At 38.6% G+C, this 19958-nt stretch overlaps 1 protein-coding gene and 1 pseudogene across 1 annotated transcript in view; one reads left to right on the top strand and one right to left on the bottom strand.

The window, feature by feature from the left end:
* Positions 1 to 19958, top strand: part of WDR64 (WD repeat domain 64) — a 107606-nt gene that overhangs the window by 55587 nt on the left and 32061 nt on the right. The window contains exons 10-15 of the mRNA XM_036235353.1: positions 297 to 436; positions 8124 to 8250; positions 10929 to 11077; positions 13182 to 13305; positions 15165 to 15340; positions 19596 to 19772. Of these exons, the coding sequence (XP_036091246.1) occupies positions 297 to 436; positions 8124 to 8250; positions 10929 to 11077; positions 13182 to 13305; positions 15165 to 15340; positions 19596 to 19772 (893 nt within the window). The remainder of the gene's footprint in view (positions 1 to 296; positions 437 to 8123; positions 8251 to 10928; positions 11078 to 13181; positions 13306 to 15164; positions 15341 to 19595; positions 19773 to 19958) is intronic.
* On the bottom strand, positions 10678 to 10796 carry LOC118613411 (annotated as a pseudogene).

Here is a 19958-nt window from a genome sequence, read left to right as displayed (position 1 = left end):
TTAATGTACGAATGAGCAGAGAAGTACTGAATCAAGTAAAGGACTCATAAAATATTTCTGAGAATTCACATTTGTATGTGTAAACACAATTATTATCAAAAAAGCAGGAACAAGAAGCAGCAGATCTGAAACAAGCCTTGCCATTTAGCAAGTCAGTCACAGCCTGCATCCTGGAAAAAACAGACTACAATTAACTATTAAAAGAAAGATAAGGATACGATTGTGTGAGAGACAGGCTCTAAACTGTGAGCACCTGTACCCTGAGAAAATGCTTAACCGTTCCATGTCCTTTTCAGGAGAAGATAAGGTGCTCCGGCTGTGGCACCCCAATATCAGCACCAAGCCAGTGGGAAAACTTGTGGGGCACATGTTCAGTATCACTGAGATAGTAACGAACGAGAAGGATCAACTCGTCATCAGCCTTTCCTCTGCAAAGGTAATACAAAGAAAACCAAAAAGAAACAAAACCAATTTCTCCTTTAAAATCAACTATTGGAAAATCTAGACTACGTAAAATTTTTAACTGAAAAAGCTGACAGTCACTTAGAAAATATTATTAGTCTGGAGGAGGAAATGCTTAGCCACTCTTCTCTATTTCTATTCCTTGCAGCGTAAGGAAGGGTACCTTTCATTCAGGAAAAGCCAGGAAGAATGCAGTAGTGGGGAGAGAGCCAGTACTACCCCCCGTAGCAAAGCACACGAGGGTTTCCCATCACAGCATCATTAAGTGCAGATAAAATAAGGATTTCTCTTATTGCTGCTGCTCTTGAACAGTGTTTTACGGTCTAACCAATGTAATCAAATAAGAAAAAGTGAGTTGTGAATGTTAGAAATGAGGAGGCTAAATTATTATATTTGCAAATAATGTGATTGCTTGAAAATATGAATAAAGTCAGCTTAAAATTTTAGAATAGTTAAGTTTAATAAAGTGGCTGGTGATTTATAAAAATAAATTTCTAGTTAAGAGCAGTAACCAGTTAGGGGAAAAAATGGTCAAAAGTGTAGCATTCACAGGGGCAAAAAACTATGAAATACCTTAAAATAATCTTAACAAGCAATATTCACTATGAGAAGAAGAAGGCCATGAAGATTTTCTGAGGTACTTTCATTTAAGACCATGAACGGAGGGACATTCTGCATTCCTGCATGGGAATATTGTGTTGTAAGGTGCTCTCCATCAAATTAAGCTATACATTTAATGCTACTTAGGATTATTTAAATATCAGGTTTCCGAGTTTAAACTTAATGTAAAAATATTGATATACAAGAATATCCTAGAATCTTTGTAAAATGTAAGGTGTCCCTGTCCCTGTCAGATGTTTATTAAATAAAATAAAGCAGTGGTCAATGCAAGAATAGTTAGAAACATCTATGAAACAAAAGAGAAAATGCAAGAATTAGTTCATTGTGTATGGGAATTTTGTATATGATAAAAGTAGCATTTCAAACCTGTGAGCAAAAGATGGATTTATTCATTAAATGCTGGGAAAACTGATGAACTGTATAAGGAAAAAATATGTAATCAGATCATCACTTCATAAGAAACAGCAAAATACATTTCATATGGATTAAAGATGTTAAATGTAAAATACAAAACTGCAGAAGTCCTAGAATATTCCAGAAGAAAACACGATGAATATTCCCATAGCCTTAAGTTAATTTCTAAGCATAACACCTACGGCTTAAGGAAAAATTAATGTGACTACATAAATATTCAAACTTATGTAACCTATAATAGTTATCATTTATCAAATGTCACTAAGCACCAGGCACTATGCTAAGTATTTTGCATACATAACTTGTTCGATGCTAGTAACAACCTTGTACAGTATCACATATTTGCAGAAAATATCACATATGTACAGAAAAATGAGATTTAAATAATTTGTACAAGGTCGCATAGCTACCTAGTGTCTAATTGTAGCCAATCCCATACCTGCCCCCACCTTGGATAGCATCCCTCTACATATAAAAAAGATTAAAGACAGATAGCATGGGGGGGAGGGGCAAAAATGCAAAAAAAGTGTCAGAAACTGGAATAATATTCTTTATACGAAATTTGTTTTCAATTACAGTTGACATTCAACATCATATTATTTTTAACTGTACAGCATAGTGGTTAGACGTTTGTATAACATACAAAGTGATCCCCTCATCTTAAATAATATTCTTAACAAAAAATTTTAGCAAAGCAGTTGGGGGAAAAGGAGGATGGAGGAGAGATGAAGGCAGAAAATCAGCATGCTTACGTAGGTCACTGGGGATAAAGCTGGCCAAAACGTTTCGGGTGTTTATTCTAATAAAATAATCAGGTAAGGTCTATACAAAGTGGTGTTCCCTGCACAATTGCTCATATTGATTAAAGAAATAAAAAGGAACAAAAGAAAAAATGAAAGAAGGAAAGAACAAAAAAAAAAATGAGGGAAGGGAAGGGGAGTAAGAAATGCAATGCCTAAAAAGAAGGCTTTGATTCGGTAAGTTATGATATATTCTTTTATATTATATAATATAATATCATGTAGGCTTTTGAGATTTTATAGATGAATATTGATATGGAAATATATAAGCAATACATTATGTGAAATATAATAGAACAGTATGTAAGAAACCCCATTTGAAAATATATTTTTGTCTATTATGTGTTATCATGGGTGATTAACAGCAAAAATATTAGTGATTACCAGGTTGTAAAAATTGTGAATTGATTTAATTTTTTTCTTTTTTCTGTTTTTTTCTTATCTATTTTTAAGTAAATGTGCATTGCTTTTATAAGAAGGAAACTATTTTTAATTTTTAAAATGATATTGGATGTGAAAGTTTTGAGACACTAAAACAAAAATATGTTATGAATTGAGACCTGGAAGCTCCTCCGGAGAATTTAAGGAAAAATAAGTTTTCTTTCTAGCAAAAGTTTAAGCCGTTCACACACCCTGAGGTGAAAAGACAGAGGAGATAAGCTTTCCAATTTCTTTTAAGTGCGATGGTTGTATTGACAAAGTTCATTCCAACATCCCACAGCTCCACTTGGGCAAATTACTCCCATCTTGGTTTTTCCATTTGTGGAATGCAGTAGTGCTTAGCCCACAGGGTTGTTATAAAGATTAAATGGGAGCATCCGTTCGCTTACTCAGCAAGCATTTATTTCTTGAAGTACTGTTTAGGTTTCCAAAGAGAGAACATTAAACAGAGCAGATAAGGCCACTTTCGTAGGAAATTTACATTCCAGGGGAAATGAAAAAGAAACAGGCCAAGTAGCAAATCATACGAAAACAGTACGATAAGTATAATGAATGGAAAACACAATAATGTGATGTGATTGAGTAGCGCCTCTGAGGAGGGGACATCAATGCTGAAAACTGGACGACCAGAGGAGCCAGCCCCTTGAAGATTTGAGAAAAGGGAAATTTAGGCAGAAAGAACAGCAAACCAGCCACATCCATGTTTTTGCTGAAACTGTTGTTGTTATTGTTTATTATTATTATTATTATTATTAATAATAGCAGAAGTAAGAGGTTTCACACATCTAACATGCCTCCAAATTACATCATATAAATTAGCTTTCATCACATTAAGCTTTAATAAGTCACTGTGGCTAGTCATGTGTTTACTCCATTCCATTTCCTAAAGTCTTAAAACATATTTTCATCCTTTTTCCTATTTTTGTAGACTTTCCACCAGGATATTGTTTTCTTCTGTAACTGATAAAATTATATTTCTCCTCCAGCTACTAAAATTGTATTTCTAGTCATATAGCTCAAGTCTTTTAATGGCTGTGCCACATCTACTACTCTTGAAGAATTGACAAGCATTAAAAAATACAGAGAGAAATGTAAACTTCATTTTTTTTCCCATTTCATTACCAAAACCAATAGGAACAATAGTTCTCAAGAACTGCTCTAGCTACCAAAGGTTATTTTGTGACTGAGTTGAGCTTGTACCACTTACCACACGACAGTCAGTAAGCCAAGCGACAAGGTGTTGGGGCAGGGAAAGTGACTTTATTCAGAGAGCCAGCAAGCTGAGAAGATGGCAAACTAGCATTCTAAAGGACCATCTTAAGAAAGTACAGAATTCGAGCTTCTTTCATATCAAGAGAAGGGGGAAATGGAAGGGATTTGAGGTCCATTGATGTCTACAGACATCTGGGTGCCAACAGGAGTCCAAGGAAGTCTGTGGAACTTATTAGTTCTTAGTCTGTTGATTCTAGTTGATCTGAGTCTGGTCATGAAGTTCCTGTAAATCTTTGATAAACAATCATTATTTGTGCACATACTACCCTTATCTCCTCGGGAGAGTTACTTTCTGTTTTTGTAAAACTCAAGCCACAATCAGAATTCCTCTAATCATTAGCATGTCTGTGTGCAAGACTAAGCAGAAGGCCATGAGAACAATACAGTCTTGGACAAGATGGGATCAGAGAGGTCTAACATTTCACTGCTACAATTTTTCTTTTTCTTTTTTTCTATGAGAAGACATATACATGCTTTGATGATTTATAACAGATTATAAGTGGTGTTTAAAACTTACTATTTTTCTTACATTTTTACTTTGGAAGTTCTAAGAAGGAACCCAATAAAAGCTGAAGTTGACCAGGCTGTGGGTGTGCCTTAGAGCAAGAGTGTCCTGAAGCAGCTGCCTCACCTTCTACTTTATTAACTTCTCTCATTTCTACCTCAAAATGTTTGTTTATTTACCTACTTTCTCTCATTTTTCTCTTGCCCAAGCATAAGCATTTCTCTTCCTCCCCACATCGAATCCCTCCTCTTCTGCTTGTAGGCTAATACTGCCCAATCGGGAACCTCGTTTCATTAACCACGATTTTTCTTCTTCTTATGCCCAAACTCTCTATCCTCAAGGTTTCATTTTCTCAACTACAAACCAGTTAGTTCTTGCTTATCTTTAAAATAATTCTGCACATCTAAAACTGAACTTATTATTTTCCACTTCAAATCTCCGTTTTCTGACTTCTGATTTCTCCTAGCTGTAAATGGCATCATTTGTTTCCCAGTAAATCATGATCAACTTCAAAGCCACCTTTGAAACTCCTGCCTCCCTAACCCCTACCACTGATCAGTATTCAATCTCTGAAAGATTTTTCGTGTCCATCACCTCAGTCTTCTTCCCACATCCATGACCTTGACTTAGACCTGCGGAGGGGACCACGTGTAGTCCTTCTACTTCAGTCTCTTCCATCACCAAATCATCCGAATACTGTACTGGTTGTCCCTCATCCCGTAACCCATTTATAATCTTGTCATTGCTTTTTCCATATCTTCAAAGGCACTTCGTGGCTTACAAATAAATTCAAATTTATTTTTCTCTTTTATAAAGTCCTCTATGATTAGAAACTACAAAACTTTTCAGCTTTGTTTCTACTCATTTGCCTTCAGACATTCTAAACTTCACCAAACTTGTCTCCAAAGGCTTTGTGCTTTTCTGTCTTTGTCTGCAACAGCTCTCCTCATAAACCCAGTTATTCTACCTATCCTTTACCTCTAAGTGAGATATGGTGTCCTCCATGAAATCTTCACCAAGAGAAAAATGCATTTCTTCTCTCATTGGTGAATGAGAGATGTGTACATTTGAAATAGACCTAGGGATAAATATGTTATCTTTAAGTTGTAAAAATAAGAAGTCTTTTCTGGCTTTAACTCTTTTTACTCCTTCTTTTTTTTTGGTGGGGGGTTTATTGTCTATGATATAAATTCAAGTTTGTTAGTTTGTTTTTACTTTTTGGATAATTAGAAGCATCCATGATTGAGAGCCTAGTTTCAGTACTTCCTATGTTATGTCCCTTCTCTGCTGTTTGGGACATTTCATTTTTGGGCAAACTGTGATTTGCAACATACTCAAGAGTAAGAATTACCTGTTTCAAAATTTTCCTCAGACTGAGTGTAGAAAAATTTTGGGAAGAAGACAACTACATTAGGAAACTATTTAGCTAATCAAATGAGTAGACGTTTGGGAAGAAAAAATATGAACTAAGAAAAAGGGGCGAGGGCACGTGCTTTGGGATTCAGTACTCAACCTGCCGTGCTTTTTGCTTACAAACTGGCCTTGTCATTTTCCTTCAGTCTGTCACCCCCAGACGGCTCGCCGACAGCCTTCAAAGGAAGACTCTGTTTACGATTCTGAGCCATGGGAGTTAGGTCCTACAAAGATGAGGGGGAACTAGCCCCTCCATTAGTTTTCCTTTTGTTTGTGACTATCACTCTCTATATAACCTAGGACACTGTCGTCGTTGCACATTTGCTTAAGATAAGCCATGTTGTTTTTATTTTTGCCCTTTGGGACTATTTTGTTTGTCATTCATATTGTTTCAGTGTCTTTATAATACTAATTTATCCTCTAGAATTTCTCTTCAGCTCCTACCCCTACCAGCTTTTAGAACCCTCAGATCCCTTATACACACATTCGTTACAGCTTATTTAAGTAACTAGCTAGATATTCCTATTGACATTAACCTTCATCTCTTAGCAGATGTGGTTCTCAAAAAAGCCTAACATTGTTCCTTGGTAAATTGGTTGTGTCTCAGGGCTATCCTGCTAAGAATCCCGACTTCCTACTGTGTTCAAATAAGTCAACCAATCAATATATGAGCCCCTGCCAAGTGCCTAATATTGTAGCAGGCCCTGTGCACATACATCTTTTTATATAATGTCTATCTAAATGGAGCTAAAAACGTAGTTGAGAAAATAAAGTAAAATTGCCAAAATCATTGATAACAAAACCTAGCATTGACAAAAATATCAAGGTCAATTCTCCTAGACGATTGGACCTAATCACAAAAGCTAGGTTTGCAACTTGAAATTAAGAAACCATCAAACTGCCTGTAATCTTCTCAACTGAAGTAATAAAATCAGAAACAGTTTGAACAGAGGCAAATTTCTTTGGCATTCCTTGATTCCATTTTTAGGTTTTTTCCTACTTCCCTCTCATTTTAGCCTCTGAACCTAAATTCATAAATAGGCCATTAAACTTGCTTATGATACAAAAGACTGATGATTTTCGATGTCTTGGCTATTACCTCCAAATTTGCTTTTTTATTAGAACAAAAGAAATGGCTTCCAATTGTACAAGTTCTGGGTAATACTAGCTTATAGGGAGTGTATGGGTGAGTAAAACCTCCTTACCAATGTTCTCTAAATCACATGACTTAGGCACCAATGTGCCTTCAGAGTAGCAAAGTCTTGATCTCAATTAACTCAATTGTAAGTGTCTCATAAAAAGTCAGTTAATAAAACCTCTTAAAGTTTTATATGTAGTTCTATAAAATAATCATTCATTTACTCAATAAATATTCTAATTTAATAGTCAAATGCTATTATAATATAAAAATATTATTTAAGGCAAATGCACACTAGGAAATATAAGCATTGAAGAAATCATACTTATTTTTGAAATTCGATCATACTGTAACTTGCTAAGGGAAAAAAAATGAAGACTAAGACCAATTATTTCAAGAGACAGAGTAAATTTGACCTAGTTTTGCTCAATTTATTCTTTCTATTCTCTTTTATCAACCCAAGTTCTGATTGAGTAGTTACATAATTCTTTCCTTCCTCAAAGGAGAACTCTAATAACCGATTTCCCTATACTCTTACTATATTTACACCCTCTCTAAAATCTGCTTCCTATAATTCTTATATCTTTGAACAGGAGGAAGGAGAGATTCTTAGAAACCTCATTTAGTAAGATGTTTCCATCTCCTTAAGTCATGAAAGGGCAATTCAAAAGCCTCCACCTAAAATATGTCTTCCCTCTGCTTTCTAATCCATACTGTAAAGAGAAATGTGGCTTCAATTGAACTGCACATCATAATTAATCTTTTACTATTTCTACAAATTCTTAAAGGATAATAAATATTATGTTTTCCCCTCCCTTCTGTAACGATAGAAAAATTTAGTCCCTTTAAGCACTCTTTTAATCACTACTGCTATTTTCCTGCTGTTGATGAGCAATAATTGAACTGTGAACCAAATAGAGTTTAGCAAATGTGTGTTCATTCTATAACTCATTCTTTGCTGCAGATTTTTAAAAGACTCTGAAAATGTACCACGTAACTAGCTTTGAGTGGGAAGGTAAAGTGTAAAAGTGGACAAATGTACTCTTTATTCCTCCAGGTTTTCAGGGTGTGGGATATACAGACTCTTTCACTATTACAAGTCTTCCACGACAGCCAAGGAGGCCCAGGGGACATGCAGATTTATTCCATGATCTACGACGCCAATCACGGCATGCTTATTACAGGTAAGCAGGCCCAGTCAATGGCCCACAAACTCATATCTTGACTTTTAACCTTCCTTAACTAGTACTTGAGCACAAACTCGAAGGAAAACACAACTAGAAGGGAATTTATAAAATTTAATTCATCAAAGTAGATCTTCCATTCAGTTCTGCTCCTTCCTATATTTCCACAGCTGGTAGGTAAAATGTATAATTGTACTTCTCTGTAAATATCATGTCAGTACTCTAAGTTCCTGAACCTAGGAGGATGTGGCATGCATTAAGCGGGAAAGTGGGATGTAACCTGCTGCTAATAAGGCAAGTTCAGCTGTTTTGACTCTTGGGAGTAGGAATTTGGTCCATCTGAGAGTGGCTGCACCAGTTTCTTCAGTGAGGCCATTCAGCCCCATGCATTCTGATACCGAGACCAGAGTTACTCAGCAAGAAGGATGCCGACCATCCTCCCTGTTTTTGCTTCTAGATACAGAACAGTGGAGAGAGAGGAGAGAGTTGTGCATGACAAATCCCCAGTGCTGATGTCAACAGATGTGTTGCCTCCTTTTCTTTCTTGTTGCATCTTAGAATCACAAGCTTACTAGAGAGACAAAGGACCCTGCTAGGCATTTAAGTTAAGCACTGTTTATATGCATACCCTCAGGCTTTAGAAGAAAAATGAACAATATTAATAATACTTCTTCCTTTTGGATCACCAACCCAGAATGCATTTCCTAAGCATTTTCCCAGTGACTACCTGCTCTGACTTCCTTTGGGATTAATTAAGGCAGGAAATTGTTTATTGCTACCTTTGCTGTTGGAGAATATCATTATTTTTAACTTCTGAGTTTTTTCCTGGATTAGGAATAAATTAGCACTTTATGCCTGATAGATAATTTTCCACCTTGTTAAACAGACTTTAATTCTAGTTGTAAGCACTCCTTCTGTGTTACCTTCTCTAAAAACAGCACACTAATGACTACAAGAAAATTTTGTCTCTTACTTGTCTCAAGTTGCATGTTTAGTTACCAGGCTCATCATTACCATCTCATTTTTCATCAGATTAACTAAGAACTCAAGTATAAAGACAAAAACTGAAAGAAAATCAAGATTTCTTCAGAATTTTATGCGTTTGTGATAGTATTTTGGTTATGAAAATATAGTGCTCTGCATATTGCTTACTCACTAAAATTGCATACATTGACTGCATCATCTTGACATCAGAATTACCCAAAGCTTACCTTAGATTTTAATTCATGCTTTGACTCAAATGAAGCAGCCACAGTAATCTTCTTAACCACAATGACAGCAGCACCACATTCTAGAAATGCTGTGTAGGGTAAGCTCTGGTCACTGTCACTGTTGTTACTCATATTACTCTTATTAAGAAAGTTGTCATTCGTGCAGTTTATTTCACTCTAGCTTTATTGAAATATAATAGACAATTAGTTGCTTATATTTACATTATACAATTCAATGAGTTATTTTTTCAATTATACTTGACATACAATAATATACCAGTTTCAGTTGTACAGCCTAGTGATTAGAGAGCCACATAACTTGCAAAGCAAGTTAATACTTGGATGGGAGACAACCTAGGACGACCAAGTGCTGTAGGTATAAAAAATAAAAAAAATAAGGGATTGTAAGCTGACAAGGTCCTTGCAGTCTGTGAGGTCAACCAAGGGTTGCCGCGCCTAATAAATAAATAAATAAATAAATAAACGAACAAATAAATAAATAAATAGATAGATAAACTTCTAGATGTTAAACTTAACCAGGACACGTAGTTGATTTTGAGAGTTCAATCATACTTGCAGATTACCCTATTACTGTAAAATCAAACCAAACATTCCTAGAAGAATGCAAGTAGAATTACCTGCTCTTGATCTCACTAGGATGACTTGGAAAATCATCTTATTTAATGTTAACATTGCAAGCACTGACTTTCAATCATTCTCATTGGTTACATTTAATAAGTCCACATTTACAATGTGCTTTATCACCTGTTGATTGAAAAGAGCTCTCTAACAATAAACTCCAATCACTAAATGGCGGGTCACCTTCAGCAGAAGCTGACCATATCTATTACCCCACAGCAGATGGGAGTATGTGCAGTAGTTCCTCTAAAAAGGGGGAAAGTAGATGATAGAAAATAAGAAAATAGGGGTTACTGAAAAGAGGATCTCAATGAAATCCCAATGCACTTGAAAATTAATAAAGCCCAAAATGAATGCTTTTCTCTGGGCAAATCACATTTACTTTATTTATCCAAATTGTTTTCGAGTAAATGAATACATTTTCATCTCATTAAAGGTTTTATTTGTTTATTTATTTTTAGGCGAGGCAACCTTTGGTTGACTTCACAGATTGCAAGGACCTTGTCAGCTTACAATTCCATATATGTGTGTGTGTGTGTGTGTGTGTGTGTGTGTGTGTGTGTGTGTGTGTGTATTACACCAACAACACTTGGTCTTCCTAGGTGGTCTCCCATCCAAGAACTAACCAGGCCCGACCCTGCTTAGCGTCCGAGATCAGATGGGATCGGGCATGTTCAGGGTAGCATGGCCATAAACTCATTAGAGTTTTTAGACATTGATATTACTAATCTCACTGACTGTTTCCAAACCCAACTGGTTAAGTAAAATCTTTTGTGATTCAAAACTTCTAATATTGGGTATTTATGGGGTTCTTATTGCTGTTTCCAGGATCTAGTGTTATTGACATGTATCCATTGACTAGGATGATACAAGATACAAAACAGATTCCTCACACTCATGAACGAGAAATCAATGTTATGCTTTACAACAAATATTTTCACCAAGTACTTACAATTTGTTCCGAATCTATAATTAAGGTAAGTATATATTGACTCTTCAGAAAGAAAGAAGTGAAACAGATAGAATTTTCTCTTATTACTGGCAAGTCTTTGAGTGATTAAGTAAATTTAGTGGCACAGATGATGAGACCCTACATTCAAGCTATTTTAAGCTTTCATGAACACATGGAAAACAAGTATTTAAAGCCAGCTCAGACTGCTTGGTATTAAGTCACATCCTCAATTAAATAAATAGGGCTCTCGTTGTTACTATCAAAGTAGGAATTTTAAAGAAACTATATCAAGGGGCAAGAACTAGTCATATACATACATATATATATATATTTTTCCAACTGTACTATGAGAAGAGGGTATGTTAAGAACGAAGGAAGAGAAATTGATAGCTGTTTTCTGTAACCCCGATATAGGCATAGGATATGTGCCAAGTGCCTTAAATCCATGACCCTATTTAATCCTTACAGTCGGTCTGTGGACGGATGGAGTTTCGTTTCAACAGTTAGCAAACTAGAACTCAAAGAGATGAAGCAACTTGCCTCAGATCATATAACTAGTAGCCATCAGGACTGGGATACAAACCCAGGTTTGTCTGAAGCGAATACCCATGTCCTTTCCTCTGCATTCCTCTGGCACTGCCGTTACGGTGTGCCCTAGAGGCCAGGATGCCTGGCCATCCTAATGGCATCTGTAATTGCAACCACTACAGTCATCTAGCCGTGGTGGCCACTTGCTTCAAGTGTTTATCCTTTTATTTCATGCATGCCCTCCCACAGGAGACATGAAGTAGAGAGCATACCTCTGGAAACCCTTAACATCCCCTCTCAATCTTTGACCTTATCTGCATATCCGCTAGAGATGTCTCAGGCCAAAGTCTCTTGAGTTCGGTCAATTATCACTATTTCTGGTAATGCTTACAGAATACGTAGAGGGAAATTAAAGCAAACCTGTCCTGCTTTCAAGCCATATGACCTCTTAAGGGGAAAAAGTCTTCCTTGTGGCGAGGGAGGGGCGGATGGCACCTAGATGAGTCTCCATACCCGACTGGCTGAAGAAGGATGGCACATCAGGCCAGGAAATGGGTGACCTCTGAAACTTGTTCATGTGGCGACAAACATTCCTCTTTCTCCCGTAAGAATCCCGTCTATGTCCAGAGGCACATAGAGGTTCAGAGCACGGCCTCCGGACCGTCGTATCGCTTCCCAGAGGGCAGCCTTCTGTTACCTGGCCTCCAGACTCTCCTCCGCTCCCGCCACTCTCCCTCTGTCATCCCAGCTTTCGTTCAGCTCCCTGGAGGAGCTGAGATGCACCTCCCACTTCTGGCCCTTTGCTTAAGCTTCCCCATCCCCAAATAACTTGAGGCAACCAAATTGATTCTGTCTCGTCACTTCCATTTTATTACTCGGTGGCAGTCTAATTTACCTGTGGACATAAAGAAGGAGAGATTCAAACTAGGGGCCAGGGGGTGGGGGCGCAGATCTAAAGTCTCTACTGTGTTTCCAAAGGGAGATAATGACGAGTCCTGACATGTTTCTGAATTTTCTGTTCCACCAGCCTGATTACACAGACGGCCTTCTCTGAAGTCTCTCCCCCTCGCTCTTCTCCCTCTCTCCCCACTCTTCTCTCTGGAGCTGGGCCCATCTCCCTAATCAGAACACTCCTCGGAAAGGTCAATGAGCTCCTTCCTCAGGGTTCTCTCAGATTCCATGCTGTTAATCACAGATTCTGTCCAGAGGCCCCAGCTAATGTGGATGAGTGTCCAGAGGAAAAAAAATCCAATTTAATTTTTGCTGAACTCATAACTGTTACATTTCTATCTCGCTTTGTGCTTACAGTAGCAATTGACTACTTCTTCCACAGCCAGGGACTTCCTGGAACAGAGTCACTGCCTGTCCCAGCCACCTACGCACACAGCAGACACACTCCAAGGTAGCACGACCACTCACTATCAGGTACCACGGTATCTTAGAACTTTCTTTGGTCACATCAAACTCAGGGCAGAATGTTGGGAAAGGCATTAGCTGTGCATAGAACCAGTTATGAAGCTATTTTGAATATTATGAAATTTTTATGAGAACAGAAGGGTATATGGGTTATTCGATTTTTTTGTTGTTGTTCTTACCTACAGGTTTGGGAACTTGAGACCGGTCTCCAAATATACCAGATTTTAGACCCCCATGGCTTCAATGTGGAACTGACCTCTGCGGCTATCGACGAAAGCGGATTTCTTTTTGCCACAGGAGCGTATAATGGTGAGACTAATACCTAGAATACGGCTTCCCTGTTTTAGTGCTCTGAGAGTTTGCTCTTGGAGCTCGTTGTCTGAGAGACCGGGAGAACAGGAATTGGGCTGCAGTATAACCACGCCAGGGAGGTTGCAGCGCCTGACTGAAGAGTGACAAGCTCTTCTCTAAGCGGGCATTAATGTCTTGATACTGATGTTCAAAATAGTCAATACCTCACATTATACTTATATAGTTGCTTTACGGTTTGCAAAACCTTTCGCATATCTAGTCTCATTCCATCTTTAGTGGAACTTATCTGTGTTGCACGACTCATCCTGTCCTACTTTTGGGTACCATCAGCTAAGAGGTAGACATGACGTTTTCAGTGTTTGCTGATACTATTTTTATTGACAGTAGATTTGGGGGGAGAGACAAAATATCCCCCAACCTTATCGCATAACACTTCGAGTTCTCCATTGGACCTGCTCCTCTGGGTGAGCTTGTTGGGGCCTGTGCCATGCACACCTGAGAGGATGTCAGGCTCAGGTCGCACTATGCCGTTTGATATTCCTCAGGCTGCGGAGCACCACGTGGAACTTCCAGGAACGGGGGAGCTGCGGGCTGCCTCCCTTTCCACCTCACCCTGTTCTGAACTCCCAGGAAAGAACTGCTTTACCTAGACCGACTGCAGGCACCACGCAGAAGACAGTTATTCTAGGGACATACTTGTCAAATAAATTCTGGCTTGTAGCTTGTAAACCAATTGATGGATTTAGTGGACAACCTGATATAAAAGTCTGATTTTTACAAGTGTGAGCGGATAATATGCATAAAATAAAATCGCGACTGCCGAGTTGATGGGGTGTGAATAAATGCAGCTGCTCTTCCTGTAAGACAGTTCTTAAGAAGCGCACCCTACAAATGCGTGAAAATCAGTCGTAATAGCAATTCCGAGCAGTGTACACAGCCATTAGCAGACAGAAGCAGTAAGCAGTTCGACATGGCTGAGATGGTACTATTCGCATGCAGGCAAGCGAGGTCTTATTTTGTTAGTACTAGAGTCGAGAGTTCTTTTAAATATTGACAGTTTTAAATATTGACAGGGAAGGAAGGCGAAGCGCTGTGAGGGGCGGTCCACTGGATCTAACCCTGAGGGGAGCACCATACAAACCCATGTCGGAAGATAATTCTCTACGCTGAGTATTGACCTAGAAATAGGTATTTAACAACAGCACTGATGATCAGCTCCCCCGGCCCCCTCATCTAGCTCCCCTGAATTAACTGAAGGAAGTTAAATAAAAGGCAATTATGATTTCGAATGTAAAAAGAAGCTCAACACTCTTTGTATTTCCTTCCCGTGTGACCAACACTTCAGAACTTGATAGTTTTCAATCTGCTGGGATTCTTAAAACTTTTATTATTCAATGAGAACAAAAGTCCTAAAACACGACGGCACCTTCAGGACCGTGACATTATTGCAATGATCTTTGAGCACTAATGATAATTGTGGCATGATACTAGATATACAGACAGAACGGTATTGGGAAGTGTTTAGCAAACAGGAAAGCGGTGGGAGAATAAAGGCAAAAAAGATTCACTTAAGACAGAAAGCTCTAACGGGAGACTCTGAGAGTTTCAGAGAACACTGTTCCAAATTTCAAGATGTGTCCTGTCCCGTTGAGCTTTTAATCAGCCTGTGACAAATCAAGGCACAAAGAAATATATTTCATGCCCAGCAAGGCTAGGGAGACTCACATGCCAGGAGGAAATGAATATAGGATAAATTGTTGGCAGGAAGCTTTCCATTAGATCGATTGTGTCTGAGATAAAAGACAAACTCTCTAAAAATTATTTTTACGGACCAAGCCTTTCCCCCGTGTGCTCAGGAACAGTGAAAATCTGGGACTTCGGGAGCGGCCAGGAGATGAAGGTGCTGCCGGAGGGCAAGGACTGGAAGGAGGAGGAGCACTGGCTGAAACGCCTGATTTTCCTGAAGGCGCAGGGCAAGCAGCAGCACTTGGTCCTGGCCTTGGAGCGCAACGGGAGGATCAAAATGATCCAGGTTTGCAGCCCCTTCCTCACATCTGACTGCGCCTGCTCTTCTCGGGCAGCCAACTGCAATCCGTGGTGTTTGTCCCCAACCTTAGTAGGACAGTCCTCGATAGCACAGGTCCAAGCAAAGAGCAGAAAGGAAGAGCTGCTCGGTGCAGCATCTGTCCACAGGTCCTCGAGAGCCGGCGTCAGAGAGGTTACGTTTACACACAGGTGCTGCCTCTGATCCTGTCGTACCTTCACGGGGCTCGTTCACTGGCAGAGCTCTCCTCAGGGAACAGTGACTCCTCTCTGTCCCTTGTGACCCTTAACACATTCAGCGACACTCGGGCCACTTTTTCAGTTTGTCAGAAAAATTGCTTTGTTTACCTTGACGTTAATGATGCAGCCTGCTCAGGCTGTGTTGGGAGGTTTGAGGTAGGCTAATTTGTATTTCTCACATGAGTCTACCGCCACCTAAGAATGCTAATGCCTTCTTTATATTTAAAATGAAGGCTAGATCGCTTATCCTGGTTACTAAGTGACTATTTCTCAGCCTAGAACTCAAGGACTAGTTGTTGTTGTTGTTGTTGTTGTTGTTGTTGTTATTATTATTATTATTAAATATATAGTTATTATTCCCATTCCAAAAGCTAAGATCAGAAGAAAAGCCTTGAGTTCTGGCAGCGATCGTGAAGTACCAGCCCTGATGAAGATGACCGATGGCTTTGCTGCTGGAAAAAATGAATGAAAAACTTCCCTGATTCAATAAACTCTTCCGTGTTATCTGAGCAATCCAACAGGGCATGTGGAAAGGACTTGCTTGATAACACATTCTAAATCGTAGTGTTTGGGTTTCTTTTTTTAGGTTAGTGCAATTGACCATTGAGATGCCCTTCCCGACAGACCCCGTCCGCTGTTACTCATGCTCCTTTCTGGACGAAGGCCACAGCGGCGGGGCGCTGGCCCCGCATCGAAACCGTTCCTACCTCTAGGGCAGCACTTTTCGCTTTGATTATTCTGGTTCTCCATGTCTCTGGAATCTACCGATTGAATCTGATGAGGGCTGAAAACCTTTCATTCATATTTGTATTCTCGTTCTGCCCAAAGTAGGTGCTTATTAAAGACCGAAAGAGAGAACTATAAGAAATCTCTTGTGAGGTATACGATAATAAATATATGGGTATTATAGGGAATTTTAATTAATGTTGGTGGGAGGAACTTTACAATGGGGATAATGTTGAAAGCACATTTACTTTTATAGTATTTATTAGTATCAACCTCTTATTATTTACTTATTACTTACTATTATTATTTGCCTATTTAATATAAAATGCGGTTTGATTTTCACACTTATTTTCTAGAATACTCTCATTCACTCATTTTTTAAGAGCATTTACCAAATGTTTACCATGAAACAGAAATATATCTTCCCTTTCACCAGGAACTTACAATTTAATAAGAAGAACTGATATCGACACACCTATTACAAGTGTTATGATTGAACAAGAGCTACACGAATTTATGATGGTGGGTGGCGCCCAGCTTACGGTGGGAGTCAGGGAAGATTTCTCTTTTCATTGATTTTCAACACAATTCAAGAAACAACATGTGTGCTCTGCATGTGCTAGGCATTTTTTAAAACCCCGGGGTTCTGTGGAAAATAAGGTATTAGTGAACCAGATTACACCAATCTTCCACTGAAAACAGTGGAAAGTTCTTGATAGAACATTTTCTAAATCTCCTAATTAGCATTAAAGAGCTGACAATACAGCAAGTAAACAGCATAACCAAACTTTAGTGAAAGTGGAGAATGAGAGACATAAATTGGGAACCAAAACACCACTACGACTTTTGTCCTTTTCCAAAACACCACGGGGTTCAGTTTCGGAGACTCAGCAGATTATAAGGGGCAAAGAAATCAAGGCCCAGGTTTTAACCAAGGCAAGGTGTTTAATACCATGTCCACGGTCTGCAGTATCAGAAAGTTTCGCTCTCAAGGTAAAGGTGAATCAGAAAGAAACAAGCCATCCTCCTGGTGGCATGCAGGAAAGACTGCCCTCACACTGAGCCCAGGAGGAACGGAGGAAGAAGAGTAGGAAAACAAAAGGAAATGATACAAAACCCTGTCCCTGAGAAACTGTGACTACAGCTGGGTCTCATATGCATTTGCAAACTAGATTGTCAGTGCTTAGGTGGGCCAGGGAATCTCATCTGTGACTCAGTTTTAGGTGGCAGTTCCATCCTGCACCTGACGGAAACAAACATCTCCAACCTGGACGGAGGCACCTTTGCCTCAGACCAGAGTCTTAATAATTCTAAGTGCACAAGGAAAGAAAACGACAAGGTTTGAACATAAAGATGGCCGAGCAGAGTGACAAACAAAAACACACGGCAGAAGCGCATGGCAGACTTGCGTGGCAAGAACATAATGTCCCGCAAATGGGTTGAGAGCAGCTGAACATCCGCATTCTAAAAAGCTGCCGAAGTTTGGTCTCCCGCTGATCTATTTCTGCTGTATTAATTACTTCAAGATATTAACCGAAAGACAAAATAATATGGGTTTTACAGTTCATATAGGAGATTGTCTTTATGAACTCAAGAGAAAGAGATACCTTAAGACTCAAAAATCACAAATTATAAAGGAACAAGTGGGTGTATTTGATTATACTAAACTAATAACTTTTCTTCATTAAAAGTTACCATAATGAGAGTAAAAAGGCAAGAGTAGAGTTAAAGAAGATATTTTTGATACATAATAACTGACGGATTAGTATCCAAAGTCCTCAATAATAAATAAGGTAAATAGTTCAATAGAACATGAAAAAAAGATAGGCACTTCATAAAATGGAAAACCTAGATGGCCAATAAACACATGAAAAGTTACTAAACCTCATTAGTAATTAGAGAAATTAGAATTGTGATATATATAATACACTCAATAGGTTGGTTTAAAGAAATAAGTCTGATAATACTGTTTTAACGCTGTGGAACAAAGGAGTGCTCATACGCGGCTAGTGCTGGTGTAAATTGGTACCAACCAACTCTTGGAAAATACTTTGGCATTCTTGAGTTATAGGACTTTTTATTCAGAAGTCTATGTGTCACTTCACAATCCTGAAGTGACATTGTTGCCAATGAACAGTTCAATGTTGTTCTGACTCTTTTTTCCTTTGTAAATAACTCTCTCTCTCTGCCAACATAGAAGATGTGTTCTTTCCCTTGAAGTTTGAAGTCTGTGCTCCTGTGTACATCTTTTCTCATCAATTTCACAGGAGACTTTTCGATCTGCAGTCATGGATATTTCTTCCAGCTCAGGGAATTTTTAATTTATTATTTCTTTATTAAGTGTCTCTTCTGCATCTGTTTCTTTTTCTAATTCAGAAATCCATGCTATTTTCGTATTGGGTCTTCGGAATCTAGCCTCTAAATATCTTATATTTTCCCTTATGTTTTCTATTTTTGTTTAGTTTTTCTGACTATTTTGAAATATTTTCTCTACTTCTAGGGTATTAGTTCAAGTCTCAAACAGGAAGTAATTTTCTTTCAGCTCATCAACCAAATTCCTAAATTTGAAGATTATGGTTTGGTTTTACTTTTTGTTTCTGTTTTGAACTTTCTTAAGCACTCTTCTGTTCGCTCAAGTTATCATACTTCCTGGAAATTCTGGTTAGTCTGGGCTCTGTTATGCATGTTTTTATTTTTTTCTTCATCTTTGTGGATGCTCGTTACCCCTAGGTACATTTCTTTTTCTGCCCATGGAGGTTTGATTACCAAAAAATACAGGAGTGACAGTCCTAAGAGGGTGAAATATACAGCTATGTTGTCCCTGAGGGCTAGAAATGTGGCAGACGCCACAGCAGTCGCCTGTGGAGGTGCCAGCAGTAAGCCTTTCTGCTCCCTAGTCTTTTCGTAATTTTCTGATTTCAACAGTACAGAAAGCTTAGTCCACCTGTTCAGCTACTCCTCAACTACATGGAGGCAAGGGACACTAGGCATATGCCATGCCAAGCATTGCCCTGTCCACCCACGCACCTCTGGGGGTTTAAGCAGATTTGCAGATGAACCACCATGTCCAAATCTCACCCTAGGACTTTTTCCCACCCTGGTCCCCAGGCTTTTATTTATCCCCAAGGGAAACAAGCTTCATAATAACTCTTTTCCCCCCAAACTTCAAACCCCATCACTCTGCTTGTATGTTTAATATTCTATATTACTCTATATCTTTACGGTAGCTCAAAATAAAATAGTTAATTGAATTTTCATCAATTGGATTTCCATCAAAGGGTAAGGAAGATGATATTTATCTCGTGGTGATATGGGAGCTGCCTGATATCATACCTGTCCTACAAGACAAGAACCATATTGTGCACCTGAAGACATTCACTAAAGATAGGCCCATGGCTCTTCCTTTCCCAGACGTCAAGTTGATAGTTGAGAAAAACTTTCCTCAACATGTTAATGTAAGTTTTATTTCTTGATTTTTTTCCTTTTTATTATGGAACATTACAAACATATGTAAAAGTAGAAAAAAATAATACAATGAACTTCAATGTCCTATCACTTAGCTTCAGAAATTATCTACGCATGGCCAAGCTTATTTCTTTTCTGTCAACCACTTTCCCACAGCCACTGACAATAGATTATTT

The sequence above is a fragment of the Rousettus aegyptiacus genome, unplaced genomic scaffold, assembly GCF_014176215.1.
Source record: "Rousettus aegyptiacus isolate mRouAeg1 unplaced genomic scaffold, mRouAeg1.p scaffold_m13_p_18, whole genome shotgun sequence".
In the NCBI taxonomy this organism is placed as follows: domain Eukaryota; kingdom Metazoa; phylum Chordata; class Mammalia; order Chiroptera; family Pteropodidae; genus Rousettus; species Rousettus aegyptiacus.
The sequence above is the reverse complement of the archived record's forward strand: the minus strand, read 5'-3'. Positions and strand labels throughout refer to the sequence as shown.